We start from the raw sequence: 19,992 nt of genomic DNA on the forward strand, positions 1-19,992 counted from the left end.
GAACATGAATCAGAGGAAATGCAGAAAACAATGTATCATCCAATCCATAGGTCTTAGTAGGTGCAAAGGATTAAATATCCATTTTTTTTTTTGTGAGATAAAAATATATTTTATCTTCTTCTTGCTTTTTCTTCTTTTGGTTCAAAATGAAATCATTTTATATAATTTAATTTTAAAAAGAAAGAAACTTTTTCTTTTTTTTCTACTCCTGTCTCTGAAGCTACTAAAAATGTGGCCATGGGTCTGTCTAAAGATAAAACTCAGAATGGCTGCAACTAGGTTTTATTGCTTACTAATTTATGTCATTGTTCCAGTAGAGCCCAAGCTCTATGTTGATCAGGCATCCCTGATTCAACTTCCCCGTGCAGTGGGACACTCTTGCTTATCAGCAGGGCTGGCAGCCTCTTCAAGACTACTCTTGAGGCGGCTATGAGGATGCTACTAATCAGTGCTGACACCAACTGCCACCAGAGGAAAGACATGACTGACACACAAGTTAGCTGCAAGAATCACACAGGCAGTTTATTACTCACAAATCCTCTTGATGTGCCTGGGTACAGCTTAAGGGGGCCCCATCAGCTTGCTCCTCTCGGCTGTCTTTGGTCAGAGCTCAGAGCAGCATGGAGACAGTCCAAGTTCACATTGGAGTCTGGGTGACTACTGCAGCAGGGGGCCTCTCAGCTTTAGTACCTTTTCTGGCCAACACCTTCTAACAGGTGTCAATCTACAGGATTATCACCTCAAACCACCTTTTTGGGAGTTCCCCGCAGGGAGCCCTTTTTATGTTAATCTACTGAAATGTTACATCAAACCACTTTTAAGATGTTACTAGGGAAGCCTCCTGTCTACCTCAATCCACAGTTATGACATCAAGCCACTTCTTATCTATATGTAACTTCACACACACACTCACTGAGCCCTGCGTGAAAGGCAGAGTCTGTTTATCACATTTGTACACACTATATTAATTCCTATCCAGATAGCATAACTTTATTTAATTTCCTTAATTGCTTTTAATATTATATCCTAATTATTTTTATATATCTTCCATGTTTTCCTATATTTCTATATATTTAATTACCAAAATCTTATATTACTGCAACAATCATTTACTATTTCTGGTGATTTGGTTGGGAGGGGAGAGGTTATATTTTCTGAAATTCAGAGTTCCTATCTGCAAAATGGGGAAAATATCTACCCAAATGAGTGATTGACAAATTAGAAAAAGTATATATAAAGCATTAAGAGCAAGGGAAAAAAAAGTGATCTGCCATAAAAGCCTTTGGAGAGTATGATGGGATAAAGAAGAGGGAGCTGCACTCTGACCAGGGAGCTCAGTTGGTTTGAGAATTGTCCCAGGCACATACTGAAATGGCTCTATGCTCCTGTCTCTCTCTCTGTGTCTCTCTCTTCCTTCCTCTCTCACTAAAATTAATAAGTTTAAAAAAATTTTTTTAAAAAGTAGAGCTGCTTTGAAGCCAGAAAGGCCTGGGTGCAGCCACTAGCTGCAGCAATCACTATGCATATTGCTGTGAAGATGAGAAATAATCCCCAAGTATATGAAATATCGTATACTTGACATGTGATTATATTTCATTTCTTAAAAAGTTTGTGGGCAGTATCCTTGAGTCCTTGATCTTTGCTTGACTGAAAAGTGTACCATCAGTTGAACATCCTCTGTAGAACCTGATATGGGACACACCTCCCCCTCCCCCACTGATACCAACACCAATGCAGCACGAGGCAGATCCTCAGGTCCTTTAAGTTCCAGAAAGAACAGGACAAAAGGCCGAGTTGTTATTTCTGAATGAAATAGTCAAAAAGTGCTATCAGAGCACAGAGAAGAATACACAACTTAAATCAATAATCACTTAGGCTGTGGAAGGCAGAAGCAGAAGTGTAAGTGTACTCGTCAGCAATGGTTCAGGCAGAGGGGAGGAGGTGGCAGAAAGGAGGTTCACACAGGCTCGCAGAGCTCCTGGAAAGTGCCTGCTTGAGAGGGGCAGCACCTGATTGTCACTTAAAGAAAACAACTTTTTTTTTCACTTCTGTTGGTTCTTGATTCCATGAATCTCAATGAAAGCTTCTCTGACCTTGACATTTCCAACACTTCAAATGAACATACGAACTTCTACTTCTCTATTAAAACTACTCCTCCTAGTCTGAATAACTAGACTGCTTCCTAGTGTTTGCATTAAAACTTGACTAATACAGGTAGATTGAAAGTAAATCTTGAGTTTTATCATATATAATCTGAGAGTTTGTTGTATTTTTATTAGGATTATATCAAATGTATATTAATTATTTATTATATTTAGTTTTATTGATAGTTTGTTGGATAACTTCCATTTCATCCATTGTTCTTCTAAGTCTCCAAATTGATGTCAGCTCAGTAAACAGTCTCCTTTTCTTTTTCCCATCAGTTGAAAAATGGTATCATTTTAAAGCCTTAGTGAGCAGACTGTATAGGAAAAAGGGGGGCATTTGTGTGCTTTCTTCTCTTCATCTAGTGTAACTCATGTAAGCCTTCATTTGAACAAAAGATTCCACTGGAATGAGGTACAAGGATAAATATATGCTTTACAGAATCATGCATATGTATCAACTCTCAGTCCTTTCTATAATGTCTCGTATGTTATACTTGCACCATATCGTGTGTGTGTGTTGTAAAGATCTACTTTCTTGCTATAAAAAAATTTCTTCCTAATAATCTAAATATTGGAAAATACTAATTTATACCTGAGCATTTAATCTACTAAACATATGATCTATACAGCAATCAAGTGCTTTAGTTTTATTATGTACTAAAATAAAATCTTAGCTGCTTGAGTGGGTACAAAGAAAATATTGAGCACAACCCTGCTTTTTAATCTCTTTAGCAAGATAGTTATACATATGAAAACTATGTAGTATATGAATGATAGATAAAATAGACAATTAGATAAAAAAGAAAGAAATGTACTAAAATGGCACATTTAACATGGCATCTTTAAAACCTAGATTATTATTTTCCTTCTCATTGAAAGAATTATTTCAATAATTCTTTTTCAAAGAAATCAGAAATCCTTTCTTATTAATTATAAATGTCTTCTCAATTAATATCTTTATTATCTGAGAGATCTACCTGTTTATTTTTTAATTTAAAAACAATGCCCATTTTTTAATTGGATTGTTTATTTTCCTGGTGTTGAGTATTACAAGTTCTTTATAAATTTTGGTTATTAACTCCTTATCAGACGTATTGTCAAATATGTTCTCCCATTGTGTGGGTTGTCTTTTTATTTTGTTCATATTGTCTTTAGCTGTGCAAAAGTTTTTAGTTTGATATAGTCCCACTAGTTCATCCTGTCCTTTATTTCACTTGCCCGTGGAGATAAATCAGCAAAAATATTGCTACAAGAGATATCGCAGATTACTGCCTATGTTTCCTTCCAAGATGTTTATGGTTTCACGACTTACATTTAGTTTTTATCCATTTTGAGAGTATTTTTGTGAATGGCGTAAGTTGGTGATCCAGTTTCATTTTTTTGCAAGTATCTGTCCAATTTTACCAACATTTATTAAAGAGACTGTCTTTACTCCATCATATGCTCTTACCTCCTATGTCAAATATCAATTGACCATGAAGGTGAAGGTTTATTTCTGGGTTCTTTGTTCTGTTCCATTGATCTATATACCTATTCCTATGCCAATACCAAGCTGTTTTGAGTACAACGGCCTTGTAGTATAACTTGATATCCGGAAGTGTGATACCTCCCACTTTATTCTTCATTTTCAAGATTGCTGAGGCTACTCGTGTTCTTTATGGTTCCATATAAAATTTTAGAATATTTTTTCTATATCTTTGAAGTATGCCATTGGTAAATTAATAGAAATTGTATTGAATTTATAGATTACTTTGGATAATATAGAGATTTTAATGAAGTTTACTCTTCCTATCCATGAACACAATATATGCTTCCACTTGTTTGCATCTTCCTTGATTTCTTTTATCAGTGTTCTATAATTTTCTGAGTACAAGTCCTTTACCTCCTTAGTTAAATTTACTCCTGGGTACTTTACTTTTTTTTCTCTTGCAATAGTGAAGGGGATTGTTTCCTCGATTTCTCTTTCAGACAGTTCATTGTTGGTGTATAAAACTTTCACTGATTTCTGAATATTAATTTTATATCCTGACCAACCTTGCTGAATTTATTTATCAGGTCTAGTAGTTTTTTGACTGAGACTTTAGGGTTTTCTATGTACAGTACATGTCATCAGCAAATAATGATAGTTTTACTTCTTCTTTTCCAATTTGTATGCCTTTTATTTCTTCTTGTCTGATTGCTGTGGCTAGGACTTCCAGAACTATGTTCAATAAGAGTGGTGAAAGGGGGCACCACTGCCTTGTTCCTGATCTTAAGGGGATTGCTTTTAATTTTTTCTCATTGAGTATGATGTTGGCCATGGGTTTGTCATAGATGGCCTTTATCATGTTGAGGTATGTTTCCTGTATCCCACTTTAATGAGAATTTTGATCATAAATGGCTGCTGAATTTTATCAAACATTTTTTCTGCATCTATTGATATTATCATGTGGTTTTTCTCCTTCCTTTTGTTTATGTGATAAATCACATTGATTGATTTGTAAATATTGTACCAGCCTTGCCTCCCCAGAATAAACTCCACTTGATCATGATGTTTAATTTTTTTCATGTTGCTGGATCCGGTTTGCTAATATTTTGTTGAGAATTTTATCATCTAAGTTCATCAAGGATATAGCCTATAGTTTTCTTTCTTTATAGTGTTTTTACCTAATTTTGAACTGAATAGACACTTCTCCAAAGAGGACATACAGATGGCCAATAGGCATATGAAAAAATGTTCAACATCACCAATCATCAGAGAAATACAAATTAAACCACAATGAGATAGGACCTCACACCTGTCAGAATGGTGCTCATTAACAAAACAACACACAATAAATGCTGGTGAGGATGTGGAGAACAGGGAACCCTTCTGCACTGCTAGTGGGAATGCAGACTGGTGCAGCCACTGTAAAGAATTGTATGGGGTTTCCTCAAAAAAATACAAATGGGACTGCCTTTTGACCCAGCTATCTCACTTTTAGGAATATATCCTAAGAATATCAAATCACTGATGCAAAAGAAGATATGCAACACCATGTTTATTGCAGCATTGTTTACAATAGCCAAGGTCTGGAAACAGCCCAAATGTTCATCAGTGGATGAAGGGATTAAAAAGCAGTGGTACAGATAGATACACAGTGGAATTCTATGCAGCTGTGAGAAAAAAGGAAATGTTATCTTTTGTGACAGCATGGATGGACCTGGAGATTATTATGCTAAGTGAAATAAGCCAGACAGAGAAAGAAAAATATTATATGATGTCACTTATATGTGGAATCTAATGAACAAAGTGAACTGAGGAATGGAATAGAGGCAGAGGCAGGGTCACAGGGAGCAGAGGGACAGCTGTCGAGGGAAGGGGAATGAGGGGATGGGATCAGAGAAGGTAAAGGGATTAGTGAATCTATATATACATAACATAGAGATATAGATTAACAGGATAGCAAATTCTAGAGGAAAGAGGGGAGGGAGTTAGTGGACGGGGGTAAATGGGATATAAAAGGTGATACAGGGGTGGGGGTGAGGGAGTTATATTCAGTAGGAAACTTGAATCCATGTAAACACAATAAGTTAAAAATTATTAAAAATAAAAAAATGCATGTCATGATAGTTAAACTTATCAATGTCTGTATTAGGTTTTAAGCTTACATCCCCAAATTCCCAGTCTAATAATTCCTCCTCTAAATTGCTCTGTTGTTATTGGAAAAATAGTTCTAACTATTTATCAGATAGTGTTCCTCCCCTTTTAATTACATCTAAGATTTATAAAAACATTAAAGTGTAGCAATTTTGGGGGATAATTTTATTGATTCAGCACAATAGGATATACCATTTATTTCCAGAAGTGTTGATACATTTGCTGCCTCACAGATGTACTTTCATAAAATTAGGGTTAGATGTCATTCTGCAAATGTAGGACAAATGAAACTTAACCAGCCCTTATGAAAACTGATGTATTTAATAGTTGATTGTATTTGCACCAATCTAACTAAATTTCTTGTGACTTCCAAGCAAACGAGGCATAATCTGGATCTAAAATACGTAGCACTGCCTGTAGAAAGAGCAGTGGTTTTAGAGAAAACAAAACATTTCAAATCCCATGTGTACCACACATAAGCCTTTCCTTTGCCTCAGTTATCTTATCTGAATGAAAGGAATAATAAAACCCATCTTGCAATAGTGCTAGAAGAGTGACAGATATATAGGAAAGCATACATCATAGTGCCTGGTACAAAGTCAATCCTCCTCTGTGACAAGCACTGCTATTATTATTAATCTTAATATTATTAAATAACCTATAAAGGCACAACTCACCCTCAGACTGGCAATGTGTTTTTACTTACAAATATAACAACAGTATTTTTTTATTTCATTTCACTTTTAAAGTATTTATTGATTTTAGTGAGAGAGGAACGGTGTGTGTGGTAGAATGAGAGAGAGAGAGAGAGAGAGAGAGAGAAAGAGAGAGAGAAGAACATTGAGCTGTTTCTGTATGTGCCCCGATCCAGGATCTAACCGTCAATTTCTGTGCTTCAGGATGATGCTCTAACCCAGTGGTCCCCAACCTTTTTTGGGCCACAGACCGGTTTAATGTCAGAAAATATTTTCATGGACCAGCCTTTAGGGTGGGATGGATAAATGTATCACGTGACCAAGACAAGCGTCAAGAATGAGTTTTAGACAGATGTAACAGAGGGAATCTGGTCATTTTTTAAAAATAAAACATCGAAAAAAAAAATAAAACATCATTCAGACTTAAATATAAATAAAACGGAAATAATGTAAGTTACTTATTCTTTCTCTGCGGACCTGTACCAAATGGCCCACAGGCCGGTACTGGTCCGCGGCCCGGGGGTTGGGGACCACTGCTCTAACCAACCCTATGTGGCAGGGCTTTTTAAAAAATTATTTTAAATGGAAAAAAACCTAACACCTAAAAGATATATTTTTATAAAATCTAAATAGTGTGCAAAACTGGATTTCTATTTTGATACAAGCAGACAATCTCAGATTATATCAGACTAATTACACTGCTAAAGTGGCCATTGTGAACTAAAATTTTTTAAACAAGGTTTTCAATGTCTAATCAAATTCAAGTGAACATTATCTGTCACAATGGGATACACTCTTTGTTTTAATATTAACAAAATGAGCTACTTAAACAAAGGTTGAACTTTAGTAAATTAATTGGTTTCTTTTTAAATTTGTTAGGGTACTTTTGTTCCTTTTAGAAGTAGATGCTTTAAAAATATGAAAGGAATAGTAATTATAATGTTAATGTGTATATTTATTCATAAAACAATGAAAGGAGATGTATGTAATAATTAACATTATAAAGATTTTGTATATGAGCCAGGTCCTCAACCCTCTTTTGGAAATTTTATATTGTGTAGATTATTAAACGCTGTATTCATACACAGGTTCTTTTGTGCAAATAATCTTTATTAAAAATATTTCAAATCATTATGGTAATTCTTAATCACTAGTTATTCTTTCATAGTCTAAAGAAATTAGACGTATTGCTGATAGAATTAATTTCAAGAGAAACAATGGTAGGATTTTAGCTCCATTAAGACCACCCACACCTTGCTAAAAAAAAAAGAGTGAAACTTGAACAAAGTAGTTATTATCCCAATCAAATGCTGAACACAAGGTTTTTTTAGTACTTACATAACTACATCTATTTAAAACCCCGTGAAAACTATATAATAGATTACTGTTCTTCTGAAACAGTTTTTTGGAGGGTGGGCATTAGTCCCTTATAATTCTTAAAATCCAATGTATGTAATGGAATCAAATGTATGACCAGTAAGAAACTTGACCATAGAGTATCTGAGAAATGGGTTGTTTAATACAGTTGTCCTCGCCATATCATGGTTCACTTTTCATGGTCTCACTGTGTCGTGGATTTTTAAATTGTGTATATCTAATTTTGTATTGTAGTGTATCATGGGATTTTTCAGTATATCACAGGATTCTGTGGTATATAGGTATTTTTATATATTTATTATTTTTTACTTTTTGCAGTAAAATAAGCAAAATAAGGGTGGGAAAGGTTTAGAAGACTGTGGGGGGTTTATAAAGTCTTAAAAATATATAAATAATAAAATAATTATAAGGTCACTACTTTGTAGATTTTCACTTATCATGGGGTATTCTGGAACCTTAACCTCTGGGACAGATGAGGGATCACTGGAGTTCTGTCCAATACCATTGCTTGCTTAAGTGTAAACTAGCTCTAATATCCCTCAAGAGCAAAGTTTTGGGAGCTTACATGTTTGAAGAGGACTCTTAATGGATGGCTTGTTTTGTTTACTCTTGGCTCAAGGCAGAGGCATCTTGACATTTACATTGCTATTTTCCTGCTTTCAAGAATGCTAACAAAAGATTGTTTTGGCTTGGCCTGGCTGGAAATTATCCTCTAAACTTCCTCAAGGCCATCCCAGATGTTAGAAAGGACTTCCTATATTTTACAGCTGCTCCCACAGTTTTTATAAGGACACAAAGCCAAGGATCTACACACATGTAAAGGCACATAAACATGCTTTCTCTCAGCTTTCAAATGAATTGTGCCCCTAAAAGTGCTGATTAAAATATTGTTCAGAACTCATAAGTGTCCTTCCAAAAAAATTATACTATAAACATATTTTCTTAGATAGCCCCTAACAGATTACTTACCCACCATGTAGCTGAAATATCATATTGCTATATAAATGCAGTGATAGGATCTCTGATTCTTCTCTCCAAAGCAACATTAAATTACTTATCTTTTGGTAAAATTAACCCATCCCACCTAATCACAGTTAATAAAGCAGCAATAATGTAAGAGAACTTTGTTAGCTTTTACTGTTTGACTGCTGTCTCTCTAAATGTGTAGAGAGACTGAACGTGGATTTTATGCAGGTGATCTTTCCCAATGTATAAGTGTAAGGTCATGTTGATACATTTGCACTCATATAATGGAGCGGCCTAGTAAAAGAAAACTTAGCCAATCATAGTTTCGCTGAGAGTAGTTTTGAAATCCTATTGTTTTCTATTCGTATACTAAAAGTTTAAAATCAAAGGTCTTTCTACATATGTGTCCAGTCACATAAATAATGGAGATGGTACTAATGAGCATGCAACCATTTTAAGACTATTTAGGCCTGTATAAGATCAATATCAAGTGAAGGAAAAGGTATCAAGACAGAACAGCAGCCCCAAGAACTCACGCCCTTTAGCACTGTAATAATTTGTGACAAGGACAGAAATGTTGCTGAAATTTGCTAAAATAAGCTGGGAAGAGTGCCTATTTATAAAATATTAAATTTCAAGCATGAAATGGATGGTGCCAAATTGTAAAAAGTGGTTCAAATTTCAAAACTTAAAACATGGGAGAAACTGACCTGGAAAACTATGATGCTTTCAATAGTCTTTCCTGAACACCTAGAGAAAGAGCTTTGAAAGAATGCTTCCCTAATTGGAAAGATTTGTTATTTAGAATGACCACATTTTTTTGGAACCTAATGCTATTTAAATATGATACATATCCTTTTTAAAACTGCACAATGATTCCATTTCTCTGAACCTTTTTTATTTTCTATGAGATGCTACAACATCTTGATATGCAAGCTTTTAGCAAGTGTTTAAGGAAAGTTCTGTTTACTGAAAATTAAAAATGAAAGATATTCCTTACTGCAGTGACCCTGGAGAGACAGAACTCGCTATGTCACTATACTTTTAACTATTTTTTCTTTGTTAAAAGAGATATGAGGCCCTGGCCGGTTGGCTCAGCGGTAGAGCGTCGGCCTAGCGTGTGGAGGACCCGGGTTCGATTCCCGGCCAGGGCACACAGGAGACGCGCCCATTTGCTTCTCCACCCCTCCGCCGCGCTTTCCTCTCTGTCTCTCTCTTCCCCTCCCGCAGCCAAAGCTCCATTGGAGCAAAAGATGGCCCGGGCGCTGGGGATGGCTCTGTGGCCTCTTCCTCAGGTGCTAGAGTGGCTCTGGTCGCAACATGGCGACGCCCAGGATGGGCAGAGCGTCGCCCCTGGTGGGCGTGCTGGGTGGATCCCGGTCGGGCGCATGCGGGAGTCTGTCTGACTGTCTCTCCCTGTTTCCAGCTTCAGAAAAGTGAAAAAAAAAAAAAAAAGAGATATGAGGAAAAGTTTTAGGATCCAAAACACCCTCAGACTATGAAGTAAAAATACTAGAATGATATAAAAATTACTTTTAGTTATAATATTTGTATAAGATTCAATAGTTTCTCATATTTCATCCTTATTTTATCCTAATATTTTAACTAAATGTACCCTAAAATTAATAGTCCTGTGAGATTTTCTATTTTAGAAATAAGAAGCTTTCAGATTGGCTCATTACTTTGCTCCAACTCATGCAAATGGTAAAAGATAAATTTTTCTACTCAAATCCTTCCCTACTTTAATAAGTTCCAAATCCAGTAGGCTTCCTACAACATCATTGTTACATCATGTTTTTAATTCTAAAAGTTATTCTACTATGAACAGGTAAATTGATGGTTATAAAGGCAATACTAAAAGTATATGGTGGCGCTGGTCCGTTTGCTCAGTAGATAGAGCATCAGCCAAATGCGCAGATGACCCAGATTCAATCCCCCCTCAGGGCACACATGAGAAGCGACCATCTTCTTCTGTTCCCCTCCCTCTCCCCCTTTTCTCTCTCTTTTCCTCTCACAGACATTGGCTCAATTGGTCTGAGCATTGGCCTCAAGAGCCGAGAATAGTTCAGTTGATTTGAGCATCAGCCCCAGATGGAGGGTACCAGGTAGATTCTGTGGGGGCGCATGCAGGAGTCATCTCTCTATCTCCCTTCCTCTCACTAACTAACTAAATAACTAACTAACTAACTAAATAAATAAATAAAAAGTGTATGGCAAAAAAGGAAAGGTAATTTAATAGAAACAGGATAAACTTTTCAACAAATGGTGCTAGAATTTAGTTAAACATTCAAATGCAGAGATACTGAGTCTAGACAAAACATTACACCTTTCACAAAATTAACTCAAAATAGATCATCAACCTAAATGTAAAATACAAAATTATAATACCTAGAAGATACCATATGAGAAAATCCAAGTGTTTCTGTTTTGATGATGAATTTTTAGATCAAAAATAAAAAGCAGCCCTGGCTGGTTGGCTCAGTGGCAGAACGTCGGCCTGGCGTGCAGGAGTCCTGGGTTCGATTCCCGGCGAGGGCACACAGGAGAAGCGTCCATCTGCTTCTCCACCCCTCCCCCTCTCCTTTCTCTCTCTTCCCCTCCCGCAGCCAGGGCTCCATTGGAGCAGAGTTGGCCCAGGCACTGGGGATGGCTCTATGGCCTCTGCCTCAGGCACTAGAATGGCTCTGGTTGCAATAGAGCAACACCCCAGATGGGTGAGCATCGCCCCCTGGTGGATCCCAGTCGGGCGCATGCGGAAGTCTGTCTGACTGCCTCCCCGTTTCCAACTTCAGAAAAATACAAAAAAAAAAAAAAAAAGGCAGAATTCATGATAAAAAACTGATAAAGAAGGTTTCATTACAATTAAAAACTTCTGCTCTGCAAAAGATCCTGTTAAGAAGGCAAGCCAAGGCAAAGACTAGGAAAAATATGTGCATAACATATATATGTGTTAAACGATTGGCATCAAAAAGAAAAAAGCCCTTAAAACTTGCAAAAGAGAATAACTCCATTTAAATGACAGGCAAATGATCTGTCACCTATCAAAACAGATACACAGGTGGAAAATAAGCAGAAAAGGTGCTCAGCATCATGTCATAAGAGAATGCAAGTCAAAACAACCTAATACCAATACACATCTATCAGAATGGCTAAAAGCCAGAACACTGACACCATAAAATTCTGTGAGAGTGTGAAGCAACTGAATGTTTCATTCATTGCTCATCAGAATATACAATGGGATAGTCAATTTAGAAGTCAGTTTGGCAGTTTCTTACAAAGCTAATATAGGCTTATCATAAAACCTCAAAACCATGTTTCTTGGTATTTATTCAGATGACTTTAAAATGTGTATCCACAAAAATCTACACATGAATATATAGCAGTTTTATTCATAATTGTCAAAAATTGAATGCAATCAAGATGTCCTTCAAGGGTAGAATGTATAAAGAAACTGTGATTTATCTATACAATGAATATTCTTCAGTGATTAAAAAGTTAATATGCCCTGGCCGGTTGGCTCAGTGGTAGAGCGTCGGCCTGGCGTGTAGAAGTCCAGGGTTCAATTCCCGGCCAGGGCACACAGAAGCGCCCATTTGCTTCTCCACCCCTCCCCCTCTCCTTCCTCTCTGTCTCTCTCTTCTCCTCCCACAGCCGAGGCTCCATTGGAGCAATGTTGGCCCGGGCGCTGGGGATGGCTCCTTGGCCTCTGCCCCAGGCGCTAGAGTGGCTCTGGTCCCAGCAGAGCGGCCCCCCAGAGGGGCAGAGCATCGCCCCCTGGTGGGCAGAGCATCGCCCCCTGGTGGGCGTGCTGGGTGGATCCCGGTCGGGCGCATGCGGGAGTCTGTCTGACTGTCTCTCCTGGTTTCTAGCTTCAGAAAAAAAAAAAAGTTAATATGGAGGAAACTTAAATTCATTTTGCCAGATGAAGAAGCCAACCTGAAAAGGTTATACCTGCAGGATTCAAACTATATGATATTTTGGAAAAGGCAAAACTGTGGAGATGGTAAGACACCAGTGATTGTTAGAGGTTTGGGGAATGGGGAGAGAGAGATGAATAGGTGAACAGAGATATTTAGGGCAGTGAAACTATTCTGTACTGTTCTGCAATGGTAGATAGATGTCATTATACATCTGTCAAAACCCATTGAAGAAAAAAAAAACACAACCCATTGAAGGTACAGCACCAAGAGTAAAATCTAATATTAACTATGAATTTTCATTAATAATGTTTCAATGTTTGCTCATCTATTTCAGCAAATGTAGCACACATTTAAAATATTAATAATGGGGCGAACCATGTAGTATTGGAAGAAGAAAACTGTGTGTGAAAGTTTATAGGGGAGCTGTTTACTTTCTGCTCAATTTTCCTCTAAACCTAAAACTGCTCTAAACATATTTTTTAGGAGAATAAATGCAGTGGAGAATGCATAGGTTCACTGGGTCAGACTGCTTAATCTGCTTTTGCAGAATAATACCTATAGAGATTTAAATAGAATCCAATAACAAAACACAGATATAAAAGATCTCGTCTACACATATCCTCAGTCCCCATGAGCAGTAAGTAGAGCAGTACATATTGGAATTATAATCAAGGAAAGAGAGAATGAATGCTCAGAATTCTTAAGAAAATGCATAAATCCCTCCTTATTCAGGGGCAATGAGTCATATTTTACATTGCTGGATTTTGATAGTAGTAATATCTTTGCAATATTCTGTAGTCTTCAACTCACTTTCACTTTCACTCCCACGGCCCCCACTGCCTACCGAGCTCAGTACCTCTGGGACTTTGCAGTTCTTAACAATCTATCATTAGGGTCCTTCCTGCTCCCCTTACACAGGATTAGAAGAATTCCCTGAGTCTTAACACAGCAATTATTCATTGAATCAGATGCTTAGAACAGGAGGTACTTTAGAAGTCAGCTTTAAAAACATATTATCCTGTAACTGCAGAAAGACCTAGTGCCAGTGAGTGCCTGCAGTGTCTAGAGAAATGAACAGAAAGGAGGTTCTTCCCACCATCAACACTGCTTTATCTGTCGAGCCCCAGGGGAGTCCTAACAGCAACCTGAAATAAAACTTACATACCCACTCAATCATGAAATTCATCAGTTCCTCTCTCAAATCAGTCCTTTGTTCTTCACTGACACCAATATTCCAAATTATGTTCTCATTCGCTCATACTATTTTTTTTTAAGGGAGAGGAAGGGAGATAGAAAGACAGACTCCTACATGCGCCCTGACTGAGATCCACTTGGTAACCCCCATCTGGGGCCAATGCTGAAATCAACTGGGCTATCCTCAGTGCCTGAGGCCTACACCCTGACCAAGGGGAAGAGAGAGAGAAAGGGGGAGGGAGGGGAGGAAAAGCAGATGGTTGCTTCTTTTGTGTGTCTTGACTTGGAATCAAACCCGAGAAATCCCTCCCCTACACTGGTCTGATGCTCTATCCACAGAGCCAACTGGCCAGGCCCCCAAACCCCATAGCTTTCTTACACTAGTCTTCCTAAAGGTTTCTGTTCTCTCTCAACTGCGGTGCACACTATCTGGAGCTTCAGGTAACCCTTCCTCACAGCACAGATTTCTCTTGGCTCTTTTGTGTAAAAAATAAAGCCCACACTTCACAACAGAGTATTGAAGGGACTCTGTAATTTGATTCCTTCCTGCTTTCCATAATCATGAACCTGAAAGCGGTTCATACTATTTTCACTACTCATTTTCCCTTCCCCAGCACAGCACAGGCAACTTCTCTGTTGTCTCTTTTTTCACACTGGCCTCTCCTGGAAATGCTTTCTGTCCTAGTCAGTTTCGGCAGCTGTAGGAAATGCTATACACTAAGTGACTTATAAACAACACAAGTTTGTATCTTACCATTCTGGAAGCTGCAATGTCCAAGAGCAAGTCACTAGCAGATTCCATGTCTGATGAGGACTGCTTCCTGGTCCACAGATTGCTATGTCCTCACATGGCAGGAAGGGGAGAGAACTCTCTAAAATCTCTTTAGAAGGTTACTAGGTACTAACCCCATTCATAAGGGATTATAGCTCTATACTCATGACCTAATTATCTCCTAATGGCCCCACCTCAAAATATCATAATACTAGAAATTAGGTCTCAACCTATGAATTTTGGGAGGACACAAGCATTCAGTCTATAGCACTCCCTAATTTATTGGGCACCTTACCATTCCCCCAAGTCCAGATAAATTTCTCCCTTTCCCTGTAAAATCTTTCTTGACTGACCCAAGATAATAATTTCTTTTTTCACTGAATTCCATAGCACTTCTTGCTGGTAGCATTCATTGGGCGCTTTGCATAAATATTCTGAAAATTTATTTAAATTATGATTTATATATTTTACCTCTTGAATTAGATTAAAGTCCTTGAAGGTAGGGATCTTATATTGCCAGTTTCTATCAGTATGCTTGCACAGAGCAATGTTCAGTGAAGGTTTATTTATAGGAATGACAGTTTTAGACATAACATAATAGGATTCAAAATCTTTGAATCGTCTGATGCCAAATTATGAATAAAATCTTTTGCATATTCCAAAAACAATATATTTTAGTGTTTAGTGACACTTTTGTTGAGGCAATATCCATTGGGACATAATCAAAATTCCAAAAGCAATACTTAGCTCTATACATTGAACTTCTATCAAGCTTCTTATAAAGCAAGCCACTTTTAACTTCCTCCTTGTGTATTTGATGAGAATTGTCATAACACCAGCGGGTTGAACAGTGAGAGTCTTACACGAAATACATCTCTAAAGGTTGTTTAACATTAAAAAAAATTAAACTCTTTTCACCAAATGATCTTTAGTATAATGTAATTGACAATTTTATCTTTTCTCTGTGTAGTTGTTATGATCATTACCTTCTATTTTCTTAAACTGTACATCACCCTGTCACACCCACCATTTTACTTTGAACATTTCCTCTCCCATAAAAGAGGAGCTTATAAGGATTAAAATATAGTCTTATAATTTATTTTTTTTATTTAAAATATTTAAAAATGTAAATTTTTTACCAAGGAAAAATATGGGATAATTTGTTATATATTTCATAAATGAAATAAAATTCATGGCAATCTTGGGATAAAGCTCAGTCAGATAAATCAAAATGAAGCTATTTAATCTATTTATACTGTTGGCATATATCTGAATTAATAGATCAAAAGAGAAGAATAGCATATATTCTTTCAATAACTATAGTAAAAGTTTAAAATAACATCAAAATATTGAACCATAAGCTTTCAATACTGAAGTTTGCTATATAAGTTAGAATGTTATCATTATCAACCTTTTCAAGCTTACTCATTGGAATATAAGATATCCTGTAATCATATTACTAACAGAAAAAAAAATCACTTGCTTAATCATTGTTAACTCAAAGCAAAACAAATATTTACTCTTTTATTCAAAATAAATAATGAAGTAAATTGAGTCTATAAGTATTACTGCAAGGGTAATAAAATGCTTACCAGACACTGTAAGTGGTCTTCTATAGACTATAAGTGGTCATCTATATTTACTGCAAATACCAAGAAAGGCAAATGGGAAAGAGTCTACTATCTAATAATATGCAAAACTAGATATTAATATATGGTTTTTATTAATTTTGAATTTTCATAAATTAAAAGAAGTAGAATTATCTTTTGTAATATATTTTAAAAATATAATTTACTTACTCTAATAAAAACTTTAAAATGCTGGATTTAGGCCATGGCTGGTTGGCTCAGTGGTAGAGTGTCAGGCCGGTATGTGAATTTCTCAGGTTTGATTCCCAGTTAAGGGACAAAAGAAAAGCATCCAACTGGTTTCCACCCCTCCCCCTCTCATTTCTCTCTCTCTCTCTCTCTCTCTCTCTCTTTCTTTCTCCTTCTTTCTCTCTTTCTTACCTGCATCCATGGTTCAACTGGTTTGAGCAGAGTGGCCTTGGTTCTGAGGATGGCTTTGAGGCCTCTGCCTCAGGCACTAAAAATAGCTGGGTTGCCATGCAACAGAGCAAGTCCCCAGATGGGCAGAGTATCACCTTATAGGGGGCTTGCTCGGTGGATCCAGATTGGGGCTCATGAAGGAGTCTTTCTCTCTGCCTCCTTTCCTCTTAATTAAAAAAAATGCTGTATTTAATATTGTGGTTTAATTTTTCTCTTAAGTATTTATTATATTTAGCATATATTATATTTTACTTAATTACCTCTTTCCCCATTATTGCTCCTACATTATAATATCATCAGGGCAGGTGTTTTTAATTTGAGGTGACTTCAATGGCTCTGAGGCTTACAAGAGTACATGCAGCAGAAAAAAGTGCCTTAAAAATACTTATTGCAATAAATGAACATTTCCCCCCAAAATGACACAGAGTCATAGTATTAGAAGAAATTATATAAACAAGGATTTTAAATATAAATTTCTATTTAAAATCATATAGAAAAATTGCCAAATACCTGAATTAGTAAAAGTTTCTTGTTAGAAAAGGGTCTCATTCTACCATCTCATTTTATAGGTATAAAACTGAAGGTGTGAAGGAATCAAGTGATTTGTCAGATAATGAAATTTTTGTATTAAAATACACTTTAAGCCTCATGTTGGCCAAATATTCAGGTGGTTAGGCTACCCAGCTTATGTTTTAATACTTGCAGTGATAATGAACTCACTACCCTATAAATGCACCATATTTAGTTTTTTAAGAACACTATTTGTCAGAAACTTCTTTTTCATGTATAATTAAGACCTGTATTACTTGGCTTCAATTCTTTAGTCCTTGGTAATACAGAGTATGCCTAGTCCAGGGTATTATTTTAGAGATAAATGATAGATAGATAGATGATAGATGATTGATGATAAATAGATGATAGATAGACGATAGATAGATAGATAGATAGATAGATAGATAGATAGATAGATGTGGTATAAATGCTTAATTTGAAGCCCTTTATGTATGAGAGTTTGGGGCTAAATATTCTTCTTGCCTCTTCCTATAATATCTCTTTGTATCCTGCCTTGTCTCATAATAAACTCTGGACTAGACATATAATATATATATTATATATATATATATTTATATATATCTCCCACATATATAAGGTCTACTGGAAAGTTCTGTCCGTTTTTGGAATAAAACAAAATACAAATTTTTCTTACTGTCAATAAACTTTATTAAATAATATAATTGCCATTATTATTAATGATTTTTTGCCAGCGTGAGGTCAATTTGTATATCCCATTTTTGAAAAATGTTTTATCTTTTGATGCGAAAAATTGAATCAGTCCTTGTTTGATATCTTCTTCATTTTTGAATATTTTGCCCTTCAAAAAATTTTGTAAGGACAAAACAAGTGATAGTTGGAGGGTGCCAAATCCGGGGAATATGGTGGATGCAACAGACATGCTTCTGTAGCATTTCTTCCTTGTTGAAATTTGTAAAAATTACAGTGGCATAAATGAACTTTATCAGTAGCCATGGGTACACTATCACTTCACACATAAGACTAACGTGAATCAACTTTGTTTTAGTTAATTTGCTACGTCAGTATGTATACATTAAGTGATAAAAATAGAGAGGCACACATGCACCAAATAAACATGTGCTTACGTGTTGAAACTTGTGATAGAAACGGACAGAACTTTTCGGTAGACCTTATATATATACCTACTAACCTTACACATTTGCATACATAAAGAATGTACATAGATATGTATATATAATTGTTATACACAAACACATTATATTAGCATCTATTACACAGAAAAATATATATACATATATGTCTTATAGAAGAATCAAACACTTAAAAATTTAAAAATATGTAATGTCCTTTTTTTTTTTTTGTATTTTTCTGAAGCTGGAAACGGGGAGAGACAGTCAGACAGACTCCCGCATGCACCCGACCGGGATCCACCAAGCACGCCCACCATGGGGTGACGCTCTGCCCACCAGGGGGCGATGCTCTGCCCCTCTGGGGCATCGCTCTGTTGCAACCAAAGCCACTCTAGCGCCTGGGGCAGAGGCCAAGGAGCCATCCCCAGCACCCGGGCCATCTCTGCTCCAATGGAGCCTCGGCTGCAGGAGGGGAAGAGAGAGACAGAGAGGAAGGAGAGGGGGAGGGGTGGAGAAGCAGATGGGCGCTTCTCCTGTGTGCCCTGGCCGGGAATCGAACCCGGGACTTCTGCACGCCAGGCTGACGCTCTACCACTGAGCCAACCGGCCAGGGCCTGTATTGTCCTTTTGAACTGTATTCTCCCTCTTAAAAACTTCTACTATATCAGGAACTCAAAAACTAAAACAGATTGTACTAAAGAGCCAAATCAAGTTATCTGTCATATGAGATAAATAAATATTTTCAAAAATCACTCTATGTGACCCTCCAATTAAATAACTTTATTCTCCTGGTTATTTCAAAATTCATCTAAATCCCACTCTCCCCTGAATATTAAGCTTATGCAACTCCCTCTTAAAAAGTAGTTTCCAGAATTAAACACAGTACTTTAGACTTGGTCTTACTAGAACAAAATAGTATGGATTTATTTCCTGATTCATTCACAAATGTATATTTCTCCCAATACAATTTATAATCCCACTTTTTAAAAATTATTCTTATCATATTTAACTCACACTGACCCTGATATCAAAATAAATTCTTAATCATTTTCTATATGATACCGCTAAACCAAGTTTCCTTTAGTTTATATTTATGAGGCTGAACTTTTTGGGAAAGGAGAATGGTCCTCAAATTGGAGATATAATAAATGGTTTACATTTAAAAATTGTTTGTTTTGCTCGCAGAAGATATATATTCTGAAAAATTGAACTTAAAAATTTAATTGAAGGTTAAAAAAGTATAAGTTTTGAGACACATATCTTACCTATAAAAACCTGGTGGCACTTGATGAACCAGGAAGTTCTTCTCCATATCTTGGAGAATGTCATTCAGCATCCGAACACGTATGGGAAGCCTCTCCTTTGGATCATTAGCAGGACGCATCTCATCTGACTGAAAGAGTTCAGCACTTTCCCGCAGGCGTGAGGCCAGAGCTAGCAGATGATGAGTGTTGGGTTGATCACCTGGAGAAGAAAAATGAGCTCATCACAGAAAAGACATTCTCAAAGGAGCAAAGTAATCATTTTATAATTATGATGTATTTTTTTCACTAGAAATATTCTGTCTTAAACATATTATATTCTGTTAAG

At 36.5% G+C, this 19,992-nt stretch overlaps 1 protein-coding gene across 6 annotated transcripts in view; it reads right to left on the reverse strand.

Moving 5' to 3' along the window:
• The window catches only part of NAALADL2 (N-acetylated alpha-linked acidic dipeptidase like 2), a 1,182,199-nt gene that overhangs the window by 41,331 nt on the left and 1,120,876 nt on the right, over positions 1-19,992 (reverse strand). For all 6 annotated transcript variants that reach the window (XM_066241017.1, XM_066241013.1, XM_066241011.1 and 3 more), the window contains one exon: positions 19,668-19,866. In XM_066241017.1, the coding sequence (XP_066097114.1) occupies positions 19,668-19,866 (199 nt within the window). The remainder of the gene's footprint in view (positions 1-19,667; positions 19,867-19,992) is intronic.

The sequence above is a fragment of the Saccopteryx bilineata genome, chromosome 8 (genome assembly GCF_036850765.1).
Source record: "Saccopteryx bilineata isolate mSacBil1 chromosome 8, mSacBil1_pri_phased_curated, whole genome shotgun sequence".
Lineage (NCBI taxonomy): Eukaryota > Metazoa > Chordata > Mammalia > Chiroptera > Emballonuridae > Saccopteryx > Saccopteryx bilineata.